Source organism: Penicillium cataractarum, assembly GCF_028827025.1.
Source record: "Penicillium cataractarum strain IBT 29864 chromosome Unknown utg000002l, whole genome shotgun sequence".
In the NCBI taxonomy this organism is placed as follows: Eukaryota; Fungi; Ascomycota; class Eurotiomycetes; order Eurotiales; family Aspergillaceae; genus Penicillium; species Penicillium cataractarum.
In genome coordinates, this window is record NW_026622738.1 from 5,468,810 (window position 1) to 5,486,262 (window position 17,453).

Here is a 17,453-nt window from a genome sequence, read left to right on the forward strand (position 1 = left end):
TTTGCTGCTGGCCGCTCAAATTTAATTATCGGTTTTGTGGTTTGACGTTTTGCTCCGTATCAGATAATTAGTTGTTGCGCATTTTGCGCATTAGAGGAATTCACTGTTTCTTTTCGTCTGAATACCTTGTCCTGGTACCTTCTATAGCCTATTATCGAATTTCCTATTCCTGGCTTTGCAAGGGATGCATCGTATCTCCCAAAACCATACTATGCTATACAATGCACTACGAGATAGTCCCTCGCGTCGACTCCCCGCAGTTTCTTGAGCTAGTCCTGTGGGGGATCGGCATTGACTCAAGTGCCAGTTTCTGATTGGACAGCGGGAAATTACCATCTACGCAGAGGAGGCCTTGCTTCCTAAGGGGTATAGACTTGAAAAGTTTACTTTGCAAGGGCTACTTCAAAATTAAAGATGAATGCGAGTTCTCCTCAAGTAAAGAAGATTCAATGTATTCAAAGATCACAATCACACAAAGAAAAATTGTAATAGTGCAGTGTCCCCAAGACACGGTGCGGAATGTGCATAGCACGTCCGGACTCCCAACAAGAACAACCACCCAACCGTATAGTACCAAGTAAGGCTCTCATATATCAGCCTAGATACAAGCATTTCGGTACGCCAGCCGGAGACAGGCGACCACATAATAAATAAAACCAAAAGTAGACATGAAAGAGAAGAACATGTGACAGGGAGAGGATAGCCAGGATAGGCAAAAGATACATCAGAGACTGAAAATGACATGAAATAGACGCAGGACAACGTGTAAGTAGGATATGAGGATATCCACGAGAGAGACTTTGATCACATCACTGCATCATCCGTAGACCGAATCGTGGCTTAGTAGAACAGACCCAGGATGATGGGGAGAGCGGCGGCCAGGAAGGATGAACCGGGAGCCAGGGCGGAACCAGCATTGAAGACTGGCACGGACGAGGGTGCGGACGTGGGAGCCGGGTGCTGGATCAGAGGAGTCGAGCGGATGGGGACCGGAGCAGGAGGCGTGTAGACAGGGACGGGAGTCACGGTGGGAATCGAGATGGGAGTAGTGTAGGTAGGAGGAATCATGACCGGGACGTAGGTAGAAGTGCTAGTAGGAGGGATCTCGAGAACCTCCGTGGTGGAAGGCAACACGATGACCGCGGTGGTTGTAGGAACCTCGATGATCTCGGAGCAGGGAATAGCCTGGTGAGCATCGTGGGTACCGGCACCGAACTTGACATAAGGACCACCCGGGATGCCAATATCGTAGCCAGCACCGGCATCCTTCTCGCTGCTCACGCCGGGACCGCAAGGCCCGTGAGACTCGCTGTGGGTGCCAGCGCCGAACTTGACAGCAGGACCGTCGGGGATGCCAATATCGTAGCCAGCGCCAGCATCGTGCTCGCTGTCACCAGTGGTGGGAGCAGCGTCGTGGGTCTGGTCACCACCGAGAATAGGGAGACTAGGAAGACCGTCCTGATATGCAGTGTGAGGTTGCTGATCTTGGATATTCATCGGAGTCGTGATGTCCATGTGGTTCGGAACTTACCAGATTGGGGGCAGCCAACACAGAGGCGGGGCCAATGGCGAGAACGAGGCACAGAGCGGCCGAGAGGGTGAAAGACTTGGGAGACATTTTTGACAGAGTATAAGGCGCGGAGGAATGAATCCAGAGAATGTATTAAAAGAGTGTTCGTTTGAAGAGTGAATGCTGAAGCGAATGTCAAGAGAAAGAATGACTGTCCGAGACTCTGATGTCGAATGGATGAAGAAGAGAAGGTTTGGGACCGCAATCCATGGTCTTTATGTAGTTTTGGAGAGACAATGTCTTTGAGTCCTCATGAGAGGGTTCTCAGCATCTCGCACAGAGGAGCCAAGGGCCTAGCCAGGAACCAGGACGCTGCAAGGTTACAGACTAACCCTTTGGTGGCTTTTTGCTTGGAGACCGCCACAAGGACGGCGATCGGCAAGGTACCAGGGGTAAATGAACTACCCGCTTCAGAATCACGAACTGGATCGGAGGTGTCATGTCTTTTGGGTCTTTTCGGCGAGGCCACGACGACGGTGATTCGTGCGCATGGACGGCGTGAACTGGAGTATGTATGCAAGCCCTAAAGCGACCAAGAAGCTTATGCATGTGCCTGGAATGGCCGAGTATCCGAGCTGTCGAGCATCTCTGCTGGGACAAGATTGTCCTGATCCTCGCTGTCTGTGATTAGCATAGAAAGCCAACGACACGTGGTGGTTGGGGGGAGATGAAGGTTGCAGCGACAATGCAAGGGGCGGGCCAACCGGAGCAGAACAACCCCAATCCCCATTGCAGGAGGTGCCTGCGCGGCAAATTGCAACTGAAATCAGTAGGGCTACTGGGACAGGGTTGACGCATCATACGCAAGGAATATTCAATATCAAAGACCGCAGGAAGTTTCATACGGACCTTGCCAAGAGCCCTCTAGGCAAATTCAAGACATCAAGGCATCATCACCCTGGAGACACGGACAACACATGTGGAAAAGAGTAAAAAAATCATATATTGCAAATATTCAATGTATCTTCATCAGTTCATCATGCATCGCCGCTGTTAGAAACATCAAAATGGGGTAGTCGCAACGGTGTGCATCACCAAAAAAACCCAAGTAAATGAGGATGAAATGAAACCCAGATGAAAAGCATCGATAGACATGCTAGATGCAGAGAGATCACAAACTTCAATATAAGATGGTAGGTTCAAGATGGTTCTTTTCAGATTTTCCCAAATTTCGATATTCCAAATGCCGTGCCAAAGTTGGTAGACTTCTTAAATCTGATTTCCGGTTCCGGTTCACCTTTGTTAGGCGCTTCAGCGTCGTCGTCATCCTCGTCGGGTCCATCGGATATCGTCGAAGTAGACAGGATGCGCTTGGCCTGATCCAGGAGCCGCGAATCAAGTTCGTTCAGGAAGCTGCTGTCGTGTTCTTCATCATTAGTCAGACCAAGGGGCCCCTTGAGGGCAGGATCGTCAGGCACGTCGGGAAAATAGGACTCCGCGTGTTCGGACGGTTGATTGGCGTGGGTGACCATAGGCGCCAAGGGGGCTTCCTCCTCCTCGGACGGGAGTATCTCGACAGGAGAAGCATTCTGGGTGGTCAGCTGGCTGACATCCAACTCGATGATCGCCATTGGGGTGTGGCCAGCATCCCTGACAAGATTCTCATTGGGTAGGCCGAGTTCTGACAGCTTCAACTTGAGACTGTTTCGGTGTTCCATCCCCGGCCTTGCAGGCTCCGAGGGGGCGGAGGCTGGAGCCGGGGAGGAGGTTTCTAGGGGCGACGGTGAGGGTGGGGTGATCACTCGAGCAACGACCCCAGGTGGCAAAGCAGTGGACTTGAGGGTGATCCCATCCAGTCTGCTGTCAAGCTTCTCGATGGGCACGGGGATGCTGACGATCGCGCCAGAGGCGTCTACAGCCCGTGCCCGTGGTGAAAGTGCCGCATCAAGGGACGGAGGGTTACTGCCGCTGCCTTCGCTGATCGGCGACAGGTGAGCATTATCTGGGATCTCCTCGTCGCGGAATACCCTCGTGGGTCGACTTCCTGGACTTGACCCTTCCCACACCTGTGCCGAGGAGAGATGATCATTGGAGTCCAGGTACTGCGGTGTCCCAAATGAAGGCCTGGAAGGATGGGAGGTTGATATGATAGACTGGCTCCGTTGAGATTTCAACAATGACTCTAACTCTGCAATCTTGGTCCGTAAAAGCGCCCGCTCTTTCGCCCATAATTGTCGTTCCTGGGCGAATAGTGCCCGCTCACTTTCAAGATGCGCCCGTTGATTCTCAAGCAGTTCTCGTGATTGTTCGATATATGATGTGTCTAAGCCAAGGTCCAGTGCCTTGGGGACCTGAGAGATCCGCGGTTGTCGATATTTGGAGTTCATAGAAGGGGTGCTTGTAGAAACCGATTGCGCACGACGAGCAGGGGTTGCCGTTGGTGAAAAGCGCACCTCCTTATAGACACAGCCATGGCCGTCAGGCAATTTGGGTACGGCGGTCTTCATGTCGAGGGAGGACCAGGATCGTACTGGTAGTGAGGTGCGGTGTAGAGCGAATTCTTTGGGCTTTCAAATGCCAAACGGACGGCGGGTCTGGGGATTCGGGGGAGGGGGATGTGGATCCAGGTCACCACGCAACGTAACAAGCACCACGTCCAGGGCAGTTAGTTAGCTCAATAGCTCAAAATTTTGCAGACCAATTGCCGAGGAGTATGCTGGCTTATTCTGTGAGTAGTGTCCAGTCCGTCGTTAGCTGTCAATGTGACGAGCAGATTCGCATCGCAGCAGAGCTGCAGTGGGGACATACGGGGAGGCGGTCAGGAACGGTCAGGTAGAACATGCAGATGAAGGGTCTGCCTTCAAATGCCCGTCGATATAGATTCGATATAGTTGAAAGGTACTGTATGGATAGTATGGTCGGACTTCATGTGCAAGTCTGCAATGCGACACCGGTGAAGAACGAATGGCTCGTGGACGGGATTTGTTGCTCAGAAAGCCGACCACGCGTCCCTCGACCACTGGGTGCTCAGTAGATCGTGGGAACAAGCAAGAAAGAGAGAAAATTGGGCAGCTTTCAAATGGGCGCCAGACTGTTTAGTTTGGAGATTCGTTCCACCAGTGGCAAGTCACCCCACTATGGCCATGAGGGAACGGGTCGTTCCTGTGGAGGTGAAGCTTAATCGGTTTAATAGACTGTCAGGCCACACCCCCGCAGAGCCGAGGTTGACCATATCACCACGACAGGGGGGAGCCGTAAGCAAAAGAATAATAATGATAAGGATGATAAACTAGATGGGGTCGATGTAGTTTAAAGATCAAAGTCCGGTCAGAATCCCAGCAGGCGAAAAGGGACGAGACTTTCAGATGACCAGGGCCAAATGACGTCAAAGGGGATGTCGGATGTGACCCCCATTCTCCAGGTTCTCGTCTCCAATAATCGATCAAGAATCTCTCCCGACTCGGACGGGACTACTCCCCGCATTTACCGCGGAGGATCGTGCGAGGAATGTTGGCGCTGGAACGAAAGCGGCCGTCCGTATTAGGCTATACAGCATTGCTGGTTATATATATCGTACGAGTCAGACAGATGAATAACTATCGCCAGGTTAGTACCCAGTTTCCCATCTCTCTAACATCGTCAATTATTTAGATATTTCCAATCTACCATAGTCACATGCTGCTTGAACGAGATATTCCCCTCAGAACTAAATTTATTCAGTTATCACATGTCATTGCGCAATGTGACGAGTCGCAACTCAAACATATCCCGAGTCATTGCCGTCCACATCGGGCTGTATACTTACCTATCGACCCGACCAACCATGAAATCTGGAGATATTTATTTGTACAACTTAAAGTATCTGTAGAAGTATCTGCCCCCCCGTCTAGGATACATCTCTCAATTCCTTGATTTTCTTGCCTCGTGTGCTAGTCACACACCTCATTACCTAGAACACCAGTCCCGTACATGGCATTATAAGGTTGGTCGAAGACCTAATGACCAAAATAGGTCTAGGAGGTAAAATGCAATAGCCCGCAACCATCCGATCTCTCGCGAGAGTTGATTGATAAGATAGATGGACAAGGGTAGCTCCGAACTGCTAGAAAGGGAATCAGATGTATACTTTGGTCCCTTGTCGACCTCCCCGTACTTAAAGGTCATCTAGATATTATGTTCACCCTCTAACGCCGGCTTGCAATCATTTAAACTACTTGACTAAAATTTACACACCAATGAGTTACTTGCACTCGGATCACAGATTCAGATAATGCCTGTAGACAATATAAAAATCTCACTCCGGTGACATCATGAAATGAGGTTCTTGGAATGAGGCGTATCTCGAGTGGCTGGGCGGATCATTAAGGTGATCTCCACTAGATTGTATGTCTACTTAGCGTAATACCCTCAAGACAAATACGTCGGATGTCCTCCGTATCCTAAATAACATACGACATAGATATCTGATCTTATTACTTCGTTGTACTCGATGATCAGCGTCTGGCCCCCAAACTTCCCAAGACATTTCCAGCCCCTCACAGCCTCACCAGACCCATTGCCCCGTCCTACCCATCATATTTATTGCTTGACTGATCAATGATGAAGCCTAGATAATGCCTCAATTCCCCACTCCGCAGATTTATTTAATCCTTCAATGCCGCGTTCATCGTCATTAGGGTCCATATTTGGTGCCCTGGCCCCTCGTTGTGAAAGCCAAGGATGGTTTTTCGAAGACCATAGTCCAAGAATAGTAATAGATCGGTCAGGAATTAAATAAGATACAAGTATCTGAACATTCCCATTCAATGAATCATCCCACCTGTTGAACAGCCTTCAACCCTTCCAGCCATCCATCAAAATGACAACCCTAGAACCCCTCAAACAACCCATCGCCATCCGCCCAGACCTAATCGCCACAGCCCCAACAACCCTCATCGTCCACCCACACAGCATAAGCTTCTCCGGCAGCGACTTTACCATTTCAGTCCTCAACAATGCCAACCAACCTGGAGCCTCCTCCTCATCCTCCTCCCAATCAGCCACGGAACCGACAAAAATCTTCTTCGTCGACGGCAAAACCTTCTCCTGGAGCAACAAGATGAGCTTCCTCGACGCCTCAGGCCCGGCCTTCGAACTCCATCGTAAAAAGGCCGGCGTGACGTGGTTCGTTAGTTTGCCGAATACGAGTGATAAGAGTATTGCTACGATTGCGCCGCAGGGACATCTGTTGAAGGATAAGTTTGATGTTTATATTCGCAATGTGGCGGATGGGGGTGCGGAGGTTAAGCTTGAGGTGAGGGGGAATGATATTTGGAAGTATAGGACGAGTGTGTATTATGGGGGATCGCTTGTGATGATGATTAAAGTTAAGAGGTATTATCTTGTTTATGTGGGCATGGGGAAAAGGCCCGAGTGGGAGGTTAATGTTACGCAGGGGTTCGATTTGTCGCTGGTAAGTTGTTGTGGTTTATTGGATATGTGGTTGGATGCTGGCTAATCTGTACCAGGCTTCTATCATTGGAGTTCTTCTGGTCCATGTGTTGTATAAGCCGAGTTATCAATCGTCTTATAGACCTGCCGAGTCGAGCTCAAGCCGGGATGTCGATGCAAAAGACCCAGTGAAATCATGATTGGTTTGTTCGTGACCAGAACGAAAGCCACACAGAGAGATTGATAGATTTTGGACAGGCGGGAGTATACACAGGCTTAGCTATTCTCTTCTTACAATGATACCACGTACTGCACAAATTTATCAAATCGTGGGAATGAATTTATGACAACAAGAAATCGGGCTAGGTATATACTTGACACTTTTAGGTACGGTAGTCACCGTTAATAGTGACATACTCGTGGCTGAAATCGCAGAACCAATAGACGGCATCCTCGCCACCGCATCCAGAAGAACCCTTCTCACCACCACCAAGGTCAACCTCAATCTCCAAGTCCTCATTCTGCAGAATGACGCTGGCACGCTCCTCATCGACAGCCTCAGGCTCGCCATTCACAAGCAGCTTGAGGATGGGGCTGCCGTCCACGGGGCGGAAGCTCACAGATGTACGCTCAGGCACGACAACGCCGTCCTTCACACCCTGAGTATAACCAACGGCGCAGAGAATACGACCCCAGTTAGCATCACGGCCGTACAGCGCAGTCTTGACGAGGGGAGAGCGGGCAATGGTAGAGGCAATCAGGCGGGCAGACTCATAATCGGGGGAGTTGCGGACGCGCACAGTCACGAACTTGGTAGCACCCTCGCCGTCGCGGACGACAAGCTGCGACAGCTCCTGGGCAAAGTCGGTGAAGATGGTCTGCAGAGCCTGGTAGTCGGCGCTAGCCTCGGAGCCGGCCGCGGGAGCCTGGACGGTCTCTCCGCCGGCGGCACCGTTGGCAAGGACGGCAATGGTGTCGTTGGTGCTGGTGTCACCGTCGATGGAGATCGAGTTGAAAGAGCGGGAGATAGAGTGCTTGAGGATGGACTGGAGAGCAGCGGGCTCGACGGCGGCATCGGTGCAGAGAACGCCGAGCAAGGTGGCCATGTTCGGGTGAATCATACCGGCACCCTTGGTCATACCGGCCAGGCTGTAGGTGCGACCTGGAGAAGAGGGCAGGGTGAAAGTGCGAGAGAGCAGTTTGGGGAAAGTATCGGTGGTGCAGATTGCACGAGCGGTGCTCAGCCAGGCATCGTGTGTCGAGTCGAGATTGGCGTGCGCAGTAGGGATGCGGTCGAGGATCTTCTTGATAGGCAGGCTATTGCAGAATAAAATTAGTATATAGGAGCATGGTATGTTTTGTTTCTCTGGGGAAACACTTACCGCTGTCCAATGACACCCGTGCTCATGACCAGGGAGCTGTTCTTCTCAGCGCCGCTGCACTCATCCACAGTCTGGCCCATCTGGACTGCATCCTCCAAGCCACCCTTGCCGGTCACGGCATTGGCGCATCCAGAGTTGATGACGACAGCCCGGATACCCTCGCCCTTACGGCTCTTCAACGTTTGCCGGCTAACCTGCACCGGCGCAGCCTGGAACTTGTTGGTCGTGAAAACGGCAGCGGCCGCGCAAGGCGTGTCGGAAGCGATGAGCGCAAGATCGGGGAAGCGGGTGTTGGAGGCCTTGACACCGACATGAGTGCCAGACACCTTGAATCCCTTCGGGTACGTGCCAGACGTGGGGATATAGCGCTGCTTGGAGGCCGGAATGGCCATGTCCAACGGTGCGGAGTAGCATCGGACCTGGCCCTTGAGCATGCGGGCAAAGGAGCTAACCGCCATTGTGGCGGGCTGGGTGTTGGAAACCATGTAACCGGACTTGAAAGATATCAAGGCTGAATCACAATGGCCTGCTCAGTCACGACTTGTGAAGGGGGAAGCTCAAGCTGATGAGTCAACTTACTGCGGGCAGAAAAAGATAACCTTAACCGGTCTCGGAGCTACGGACTCGGCACGAGATAGCGCGGTATCAGTCCACTGCCTGTTTGCGACCGATAAAGAGAGAAGACAAACAGTAAAGCACTGTGTTGTAAAAAGAGTGAGTAGTTTCGATGAGAGTAGAAATTGAGTGATTTCATGCTCGACAGCGTAGAATTAGAATCTTTCGATGCTCACATGATCTCTACTTATCGCTGTATCCATGGATCTTCTCGAGTCAATTAGTGGATTTATTTACGCAGTGTATTTTTGGAACTAGAAATCACTCTTATAATTTCTAACCAGATGATGACAGGGCAAGATTAAATGCCTCGCGCAGACTATATCTCTACCACTCTATATACTGCGCTCGCTCCATAGTTGGGGCGGACTCGGAGAAACTCCAGGGGACCCGCTGCTACTCAACTTTTGAACCTCCGCGGCTTTGGACTCGAGACCGACAAGACCGCTCGAACGATCGAACCATCACGTTTACAGGGCCGATTAATAAGTCAAACTACTTGCCCCCCTGTTTGGTAGTGCATCAGACACTGCTGCAGCGCCCTTTGGCAGGCACACCCCCAGCCAATCCCACCCCTTGCATCCGCGTCCCTGTGCACATTCTCCGGATCTAATGGTATTGTTGATTTCCTTCCCTCTGCTTCTCTATCATGGACTGCCTGCTGACTCGCCCATAATGAAGCGCAAGCTTTCGAATTCCGGTCTGGAAAATGACCACCCTGAGGTCTCGAGCCCCAAGAGGCCACGAACCGCGCTATCGCAAACGAATGGCGCGTTGAACGGCGACGCGCCGAGACTTCCTCCTCCGAACGGCGATGCCACCTACGAACTTCCCGAGGCACCACGAGGCCAATCCACCCCGAAGAAGACCAATGGAGTGGCTGCGACACCATTGAAGGAATCCGGGTTGAAGACGCCGACCCATAAATCCAAGGCTCGATCGCTCTTTGCGACACCCACGAAGCCCAAGTCTGCGACCGCCGCGACGCCATCTCGAATTAAGAACGCCGATCGATCTGCGAAGAAAAAGAGCGCTCGAGTCCTTTTCGAACAGGATGAGGATGCCGCTTGGGATGGCTCGGAGCAGCTTGCGGAAGAGATCCTGCAAGATGACGAGCCCGACGCCGACGAGGCTGCCGAGCCAGCGGTGGAAAGCGTCGAGGGTGAAGATGCAGAGAAATCAAAAGAAAAAGAGGCCAAGGCTCCAAAGCGACGGGCAGGTCGACCCAAGGGTGCGAGGAATAAGCGATCACCGACACCCGAAGGTGAACTGCCACCTCACGAACGCTACTTCTTCCAGAATCGCGCTGGTACGGCGAAGACGTCAAACACCACTTTGAATAAGGTGACTCTCTTGACCCACGAGGAATACTTTGAGAAGCTTGGCCAATATGCGGACCCGTGCAAGGACGAGAAAGAATATCTACTTTCCTTGCACCATCGATCATTTCCACAGTGGCATTTTGAGTTCGAAGAAGGGTTCAATATCTGCTTGTTTGGATACGGCTCCAAACGCAGGCTTGTGCAGCAATTTGCTGATTGGCTTTACCACAAGCGCTCCGTATCTGGAAGCGCTCCATCCATCGTTATTGTCAACGGATATACTCCGGGTATCTCGATCCGTTCGATTTTTGCTATGATTGCGACGGCCATTCTGGGTGAGGATCTGCCATCCAAACTGGGTGCACAGCCAACCGAGGTACTCGAACTTCTACAATCAGCGCTCAAGTCTCGACCCGCCACGGAAGAACCCATCACGGTTCTAATCAACTCGGTCGATGCACCGCCGCTGCGTCGTGCCGCTAACCAAGCCCTACTCGCTCGTCTGGCCGCTACACCTCGAATCCGCCTTCTGCTCACTGCAGATACTCCTAACTTTGCAACGATGTGGGACATCAGTCTACGTGATCAGTTCAATCTCGTCTTCCATGACAGCACCACGTTCACTCCCTTTGCCGTGGAGACCAATGTCGTGGAGGAAGTCCACACCCTGCTTGGCCGCAAAGGCCAGCGTGTTGGCGGAAAGGATGGTGTGGGCTTCGTGCTGAAGAGTTTGCCCGAGAACGCACGCAACCTGTACCGCCTCTTACTCACAGAAGTCATCACTGTCATGGATGACGGCCACCAGTCAGACGACGAAGGTGCCATGGAGAGCGGGGGTCGAAGCGGGGAGGAACATGGCATCGAGTTTCGCCTGCTGTACCAAAAGGCGACAGAGGAATTCATCGCATCTTCAGAGATGATGTTCCGCACTTTGCTGAAAGAGTTCCACGATCATCAAATGATCACTTCCCGCATGGACCCCAGCGGGATGGAGATCCTCGGCGTGCCACTGTCCCGTGATGAGATGGAAGGCGTGTTGGAAGATTTAGTGTTAGGATGAACGATAACCTCGGTGTGCGTGTGCGATGTATGAGTAGGATTGATATAGCGATATTGAAGAACATCATGATACCCCTTTATGAACACCATATTCAATGATCACCAGTTTGCTTTGGTAGGCAGTGTCATGTCACGCATGCACTATGCTATGAAATGTAGTCTTGAGCTGTAACCTGGATAGTAGTATGTCTTGAGAGTATCGAGGAGATTTTTATTTACAAAGTGTATCCCTCCGTCTATTCCCCTCTAAGTTACACACCAGAAGAGGACTGTACCTTAGAACTGCGCAAAGGCAGCCATTGCCATCATGGCACCAAAGCTGATCTTAAACGGCCGATGCTCAGAAACCATCCGGCCCAAATCAGCATTCTTGACATATTTTTGCAACCGGTTCAGAGGAAGGATGTTATAGCCCTTCGACGCAGCCCACTATGCATCACATTAGCACACCCTCCTCTCGAGATCGTAACGAGAAAGGTCTCCACAAACCTCAACAAGAACAACACCCATGCCCAAAACAACAACCAAAACCCTCGAGAAAGCCCTCAGCCCCACACCAGCAACGAGACCCAACACACTCCCCAAACTAATCTGGCGCATATTATCCGGCGTCAAAAGGGCATTCTTGGCTTGCGCCGCGATCCCCGTTCGACTCTGTTTCTGCAGAATGGGGTCATTGGGGTGAACAGCCCACCCGGTCTCTCCGCTGGCCTGGCCGTCCGTTCGATAATTGGGGGCGCTGTATTCGCATCGCATTGGGGCGGCGCGGAAGGGGGAGAGTGGGTGGAGGGTTGCTGCGGAGAGACCGATGCCGAGGCCCAGGCCGAGACGGAGGATTGTGGATGGAGGGGAGAAGAAGGGGAAGGCCATTGTGGTGGAAGAGGTGTCAAAAGGAGGCCGGAGGGTGACTGAGGGTTGGAGGATTGTAGATAATTGCTGAGTAGATATTGAGTTGCTGTTACTCTGGAGGTTGGAGAAAGAAGGAGTTGAAGCATGAAGATACTCCGAAGGGGAGAGCTTGTCGATAAGATACCGGGTGATGTCATCGCTGGTCACTTTCCATGCAGGTGCGCCTGGAACTGCCTCGGATTGGCCGGGTTGGGGTCAATCGTTGTTTTGGACTTGAAATTGTAAGTTCCGAATTGTAATTATCATGCTTGCGATTATTCCGATGAATAGCCTTATGGGAGACTGGCTTTCTCGGACTAATCGCGTGGAAAGCCATTTCTTGAAAGTGGGTTTCTAGCTTGAAGGTCGCAGCTCCCCCAATCTAGTTCTACCATTTCTACCAGTTCTAACTATATCAGAAATCTATGCAGCTCTAATGCCTTTGTCTGATCTGTGTATGAATTGGGGATGCCTGACATTCACAGGCTGCCCTCATCGCGTTCCATCAACCTCGGTCCGGCAGGCCGTGACTTTCGTTTCGTTTCATGCTTAGATTCGGCGGGAGATCACTGAGACTCCCAGGTTCACTTTTTGGCATGAGCAAGAAGAATTTGACACTGACAATGTTACGAATTTATATAGATGAATAGTGGATCAGCAGTTTAGCGGTCGAGCAAGAAACGTGATGAAAAATTGGAGCCAAACAAGCTCAACTGGCTATTGCGCACTTGAGTACCAGGTTTATCAGTAAATCAAATTGAACACTCTACGCTCCTTCTTACCTATTTAGCTATTAGAGTATTGTTGTATAATAGAATTGCTATACTTTTGGCGCCACGCGGTATGTATACCCCCAGCCCTGCATTGCTCGCGCCCACACCTTTCTCGCTTGCTCAGCCTTGTAAACCCTGTTGCCCTTGGATGATTTGGAACTTTGATCGTAAACTCCGGGGGGATTGGCATATGAAGATTGGAAGCTTGGTATCGTATCATAGTGCGTATATTGCCCTCTCAACCTTGAAGCTCTCGGCCCAGTGTGGCATACCAATCAATTGACCGTTTGACATCCGCTACAGCTTCGGTTTGAGGGTCAGATTGATGCATGATCAATGAAAACCCTGGCCCTTCTCATTTTGAGCTATTCTGATGACTGGCTTACACAATCTTCAAATTTCATGGTTTTGGCTCCAGAATGATAGGTAAACGGTAGGTACGAATTTGCCAAAGTGAGCAAGGGGCCGAAAGGCCTCTAAACCAGGATGAATATGACACGCATACTGTGTTTCCTATATTCAGAGGACAGAGATGCCTTATACTCGATTGAGGCAATGGGAAAGCTCGAACTAGCTCTAGACCTTCACACGTGCGGCCCTCAATTGGGGCTCTTTCCAATCGACAGGCTTTCTTTGCATTCCTTTAGTCCTTCCGGAGCTATATCTCCGACTGAGCTCTATGGAATAAGCCTAGCTTTACTTTTTATTTTTTTGAGCTTTGTAGCGCAGAGTATGCATAGATGGCAAATTGTTGTTCCTGATGAATGATTCAGAGCTGCTCGAGGCTTGATCTCTCGATTTGAGATGGTTTACGTTGGACCTCCCCTTCTTCCCTTCCCGTCTCCATGCTTAACCGAGTAAAAATAAGCGTCTACGAAGAATGTACCAAGTCAGCCACGGATACATTCCATTTTATCCCAGTAATTTAGGCGTTCACGCAGAGTTTAGTCTTGAAGGATAGTCTATTAACTCGAGAGAGAATAATAGCCGAAGGCTACAGGGACAAGAGTTTATAAAGCGTCGGCCTGCCATCTAGAGATCTTCACCTCTTATTGCCCAAGCAGTGGCCAAAGCTTGAAATTCTGCCCGAGATGAGATATACCTGGGGTTCGCTGATTTTATTTGGTGGCATGTCATGCTCCATCCATTTTACCATCTGTCTAACACATAAATAGGTCTGATTGCAGGAGTTGTTGCCTCGCAGGATTCCGATGCAGTTGATGTGACCCGAATTGAAACCTGTGTCAAATGGTGTGTCGCAAACAACCTAGGCGTGTCCGACTGCATTGTGCCAGCTGTGAAATACCAAGGACTCTGCTTTGAGTGCGGGCCCGCCAAAACCAACCCTTTTGAGCAGCTCTGCAGCGGGAAATGCGTGAACACCGCAACCGATGCGGGCAATTGCGGTGGATGCGGCAACACGGTACATCTGCCATATTTCCACTGGTAACTTATCCTGTTAACGTGTTTGAAAGTGTGCCTCTGGAACTTGCTGCGGTGCTAGCTGCTCAAGCAATGCCGGCCTCCAATGGGCCCACTATCAGAATCTGTACCCTCGAACGCAGTCATATTGGCCCAATTTCGACCCCACGGGAGTAAAGAGCTTGACAGGAGACTATAACAGCACCACAACATCCGTTGGATTGTACGCATATAACCCAAGTGCGCAGATTTCCATCTATGGCTCTCAACAAACCTTCCCGGCTACCGAATTCATCCTTAACCATCGCGGATATCTCTACGCTCAGCAAAATGGCACTTATACTATTTCCACCACAGCAGACTATGACATTATGATCGTCTGGTTGGGTCCACTAGCATACAGCGGCTGGACTAGGAGCAATGCCAACCTTGAAAGTGCCTTCCCCACTGTCCAAACAGTCACCTATACATCGAGTTTGGTCCAGGGACAATACTACCCGCTCCGGCTTATGTTCGCTAATGCTGGAGGTGCGGGTATTGAGAACATCACTATCACGGATCCTAGTGGAGCGGTCATTCTGGGAGCAAGCACGACTGCCAATCCGTCCGTGATTCAATACTCGTGCGATGGTACCACGGCTCCTCGTTACCCACTTTTTGGACAGGAAACCTGAGAGAAGTGCCGTATGAGATGTGGCAAAATGGATACATAGCTTCGAGTCTGGAATAGTGAGAATGAAACTTGACAAAGTTACTAGTTTGACCTATTGGCAGATATTTGACTCTGACGTCCTGTTAAAGTGTTTGAAAGCGTTCTCAACTGCCAAACCGACAGCGGGAATGATATCGTAGGAATCGATAGAGAAGCGAACCTCAGTGAACCCCATAGGTGGTATTGTCGAACTAACAAACAATCGCCTGCCTAACTCAAAGGATCCGTATAAATCTCAATGGATGCCTTTTCGACAAAATTTTGCCAACCAGGAAAAAGCGCCCTCGGAATGATCGAAACCCGATCCTCAGCTTGAAGACTTTGCATCCAAGGCAAGTCATCCTCTGCGCGATACACTAGCTGGTGATTCTGAGTCACTCTGCTTGCATGCATATTGGTCGCAAGGCGAACGCCTAGATCCTCCGAAACATCTTCTCTTTCAATGGCTCTTTCAATCCCCAAATCAAACCAAGTCCAGGAATTTCGGTAGGTGCCATGATCCTCAGAGTAACTGCTCCATCCTTGGTCATGACTCCATATTTCCATTCGAATCTCTCGGACGGGGGATCGTCCGCCTTGAATGGGATCTGATATCAGGTATGGCGTCCTGTTGCGACAATCGTTCTCTCCATAACTAAGTGCTTGCTCCCTTGACACCTGGGAATGAACCCAATACTCGGCATAATGTAAGATCTCGAGGACGAGTTCGGCCGGTAGTTTCCTCTTTAGAACCTGGAGGGCCTCGAATGCATCCTCCGAGTCCCTTGGGTAGTGAATGGTTGAGGCCGAGGCTCCCATTCGCAAGATATTGTAGGCACGACGTCTTTGGCACTCCCTTGTTGAGGAAGCTGTCAGCAACTACAGCGGGATGGACCTCGGTCTGCTTGTCTCCTGCCGAGATGATGTCGCGAATATCCTGCAGGACTCCCTATTCTGGGCCCTAACGGATATGTAGGTAAGTTTGCGCAAGGCTGTTTGGCAGAGTCGGCTCTTGATTGCTGATTTGCGGAAAGATAGCTGCCCTGGGTGGACCCGTTGATTCTCGTCAGCTTAATCGGGAGGGGGGCGTAAATGACAACGCATGCTTGACGGAGTCGTGTAGCGGGGGCGGTCAAGCAAATAGAGCCATTTCTGACGAAGCGACATCCGGAATGATTAGCACTGTCGACTGAGGCAGATGTTGGTAGTTTTTTGGGATTTTCTTGATTCTTCCAAAATTCATCAAGGAAAAGTTGATGGCTGGTGATTTCAAAAACAAAATCGTCCTCCGTCGAGGGGCTAAATGCATAACTAACTAGAGGATTTTAGACGCATGGAACCCACTTTCAGGACTCGAATCCCGCTATCTCCGTAAATAGCATTGTAAATCACCCGGAGCTCCATGGAGTTGGAGCAGTGACGAAAGCTGAAAGTCATATCATTTCGATACGTTCGGCCCCCCATTTGTGGACATGATCTGCAAGCCTCGCACTGCCTCGCTCCCGACGTGTTTCATTAAACGCAGAGGCTCTTCCTCGTCTGCTTGCAAAATGGGCCGTGAAGATTCGTCATCTTCTTTGCTACAACTGTGATCAATTGAGGGATATTGACCAAGATAGCTCTGTTAGTAAACGGGGTTTGACAATAATTTTGCCCGAAGATCTTCAGTTTATTAGTTCTTCATTCACTTCATTACTTCATTACTGAACATATCAATACCTAGTCCCTTCATACTTCAGAAATCCGACTTAGTCCAAGTAAGCCGGTAATTACTTGTAAGATTAGCCTCCTAGCCCTACAACCTCACTTTTCGCTATATCTACTATCTAATATATCGTCCATAGATACTACTCCCTGCCTAGATGTTTGCTTTTCGGCGTCTAGTTGAGCGTCTCGCTTCACTCATGGCATACCGTGGAGGAGATTATCAGAAGGCGGACTGGAAATTGTAGAGGTGAGAAGTCTGATGGTTTTGTAGTAATCAAAGTGGATGTTCAAGCTCAGCTTCAACAAATAAATAAAAGGGCTCCAAGTAGAAAATGGTTCCAGTTCTTGACACCTGTTAGGTCCTGGACCTCTCTCGACTCGAACATCACTGGGGCTTAGTAGGTGGTGGATCTGCAGGTGGATTAGGACCGCCACCAGGACCACCACCACCACCAGGCCCCATTTTTCCTCCACCTCCTATAGACATTGCCCTGGATATGAAGTCCAACTGATCTGGATCTACTTCACACTAAGTGCTCACTTGCGATCCACTTGGGCAATTCTCGCCTCTGCCAGAGTTGTCTTCAAGTGGTGTATATTCCGGGTAACTTGACTATGGATCAGTTTACGAACTTCACTCTTCTTGTAGAACTT

General features: G+C 50.4%; 8 protein-coding genes across 8 annotated transcripts; 3 read left to right on the forward strand and 5 right to left on the reverse strand.

Moving 5' to 3' along the window:
- Positions 1–840: 840 nt before the first annotated feature.
- On the reverse strand, positions 841–1,618 carry N7496_004011 (putative cell wall protein; the record flags this gene model as incomplete). The annotated part of the gene is made up of 2 exons (XM_056696942.1): positions 841–1,458; positions 1,532–1,618. 2 exons carry the CDS (start codon positions 1,616–1,618, stop codon positions 841–843), a joined length of 705 nt encoding a protein of 234 aa, XP_056559154.1.
- Positions 1,619–2,724: 1,106 nt separating this feature from the next.
- On the reverse strand, positions 2,725–4,017 carry N7496_004012 (uncharacterized protein; the record flags this gene model as incomplete). Its single annotated transcript, XM_056696943.1, has 1 exon — positions 2,725–4,017. The coding sequence occupies one exon, from the start codon at positions 4,015–4,017 to the stop codon at positions 2,725–2,727; it is 1,293 nt and encodes a 430-aa protein (XP_056559155.1).
- A 2,351-nt stretch (positions 4,018–6,368) lies between these two features.
- On the forward strand, positions 6,369–7,140 carry N7496_004013 (uncharacterized protein; the record flags this gene model as incomplete). Its single annotated transcript, XM_056696944.1, has 2 exons — positions 6,369–6,962; positions 7,018–7,140. The coding sequence occupies 2 exons, from the start codon at positions 6,369–6,371 to the stop codon at positions 7,138–7,140; spliced, it is 717 nt and encodes a 238-aa protein (XP_056559156.1).
- A 183-nt stretch (positions 7,141–7,323) lies between these two features.
- Positions 7,324–8,780, reverse strand: N7496_004014 (bifunctional ornithine acetyltransferase/N-acetylglutamate synthase; the record flags this gene model as incomplete). The annotated part of the gene is made up of 2 exons (XM_056696945.1): positions 7,324–8,257; positions 8,323–8,780. 2 exons carry the CDS (start codon positions 8,778–8,780, stop codon positions 7,324–7,326), a joined length of 1,392 nt encoding a protein of 463 aa, XP_056559157.1.
- An 832-nt stretch (positions 8,781–9,612) lies between these two features.
- On the forward strand, positions 9,613–11,319 carry N7496_004015 (origin recognition complex subunit 2; the record flags this gene model as incomplete). The annotated part of the gene is made up of 1 exon (XM_056696946.1): positions 9,613–11,319. The coding sequence occupies one exon, from the start codon at positions 9,613–9,615 to the stop codon at positions 11,317–11,319; it is 1,707 nt and encodes a 568-aa protein (XP_056559158.1).
- Positions 11,320–11,594: 275 nt separating this feature from the next.
- On the reverse strand, positions 11,595–12,188 carry N7496_004016 (uncharacterized protein; the record flags this gene model as incomplete). Its single annotated transcript, XM_056696947.1, has 2 exons — positions 11,595–11,747; positions 11,808–12,188. The coding sequence occupies 2 exons, from the start codon at positions 12,186–12,188 to the stop codon at positions 11,595–11,597; spliced, it is 534 nt and encodes a 177-aa protein (XP_056559159.1).
- Positions 12,189–14,070: 1,882 nt separating this feature from the next.
- N7496_004017 (putative extracellular cysteine-rich protein) lies at positions 14,071–15,075 on the forward strand (the record flags this gene model as incomplete). The annotated part of the gene is made up of 3 exons (XM_056696948.1): positions 14,071–14,086; positions 14,155–14,402; positions 14,455–15,075. The coding sequence occupies 3 exons, from the start codon at positions 14,071–14,073 to the stop codon at positions 15,073–15,075; spliced, it is 885 nt and encodes a 294-aa protein (XP_056559160.1).
- Positions 15,076–15,323: 248 nt separating this feature from the next.
- On the reverse strand, positions 15,324–15,911 carry N7496_004018 (uncharacterized protein; the record flags this gene model as incomplete). The annotated part of the gene is made up of 1 exon (XM_056696949.1): positions 15,324–15,911. One exon carries the CDS (start codon positions 15,909–15,911, stop codon positions 15,324–15,326), a length of 588 nt encoding a protein of 195 aa, XP_056559161.1.
- Between the last annotated feature and the right edge of the window lie 1,542 nt (positions 15,912–17,453).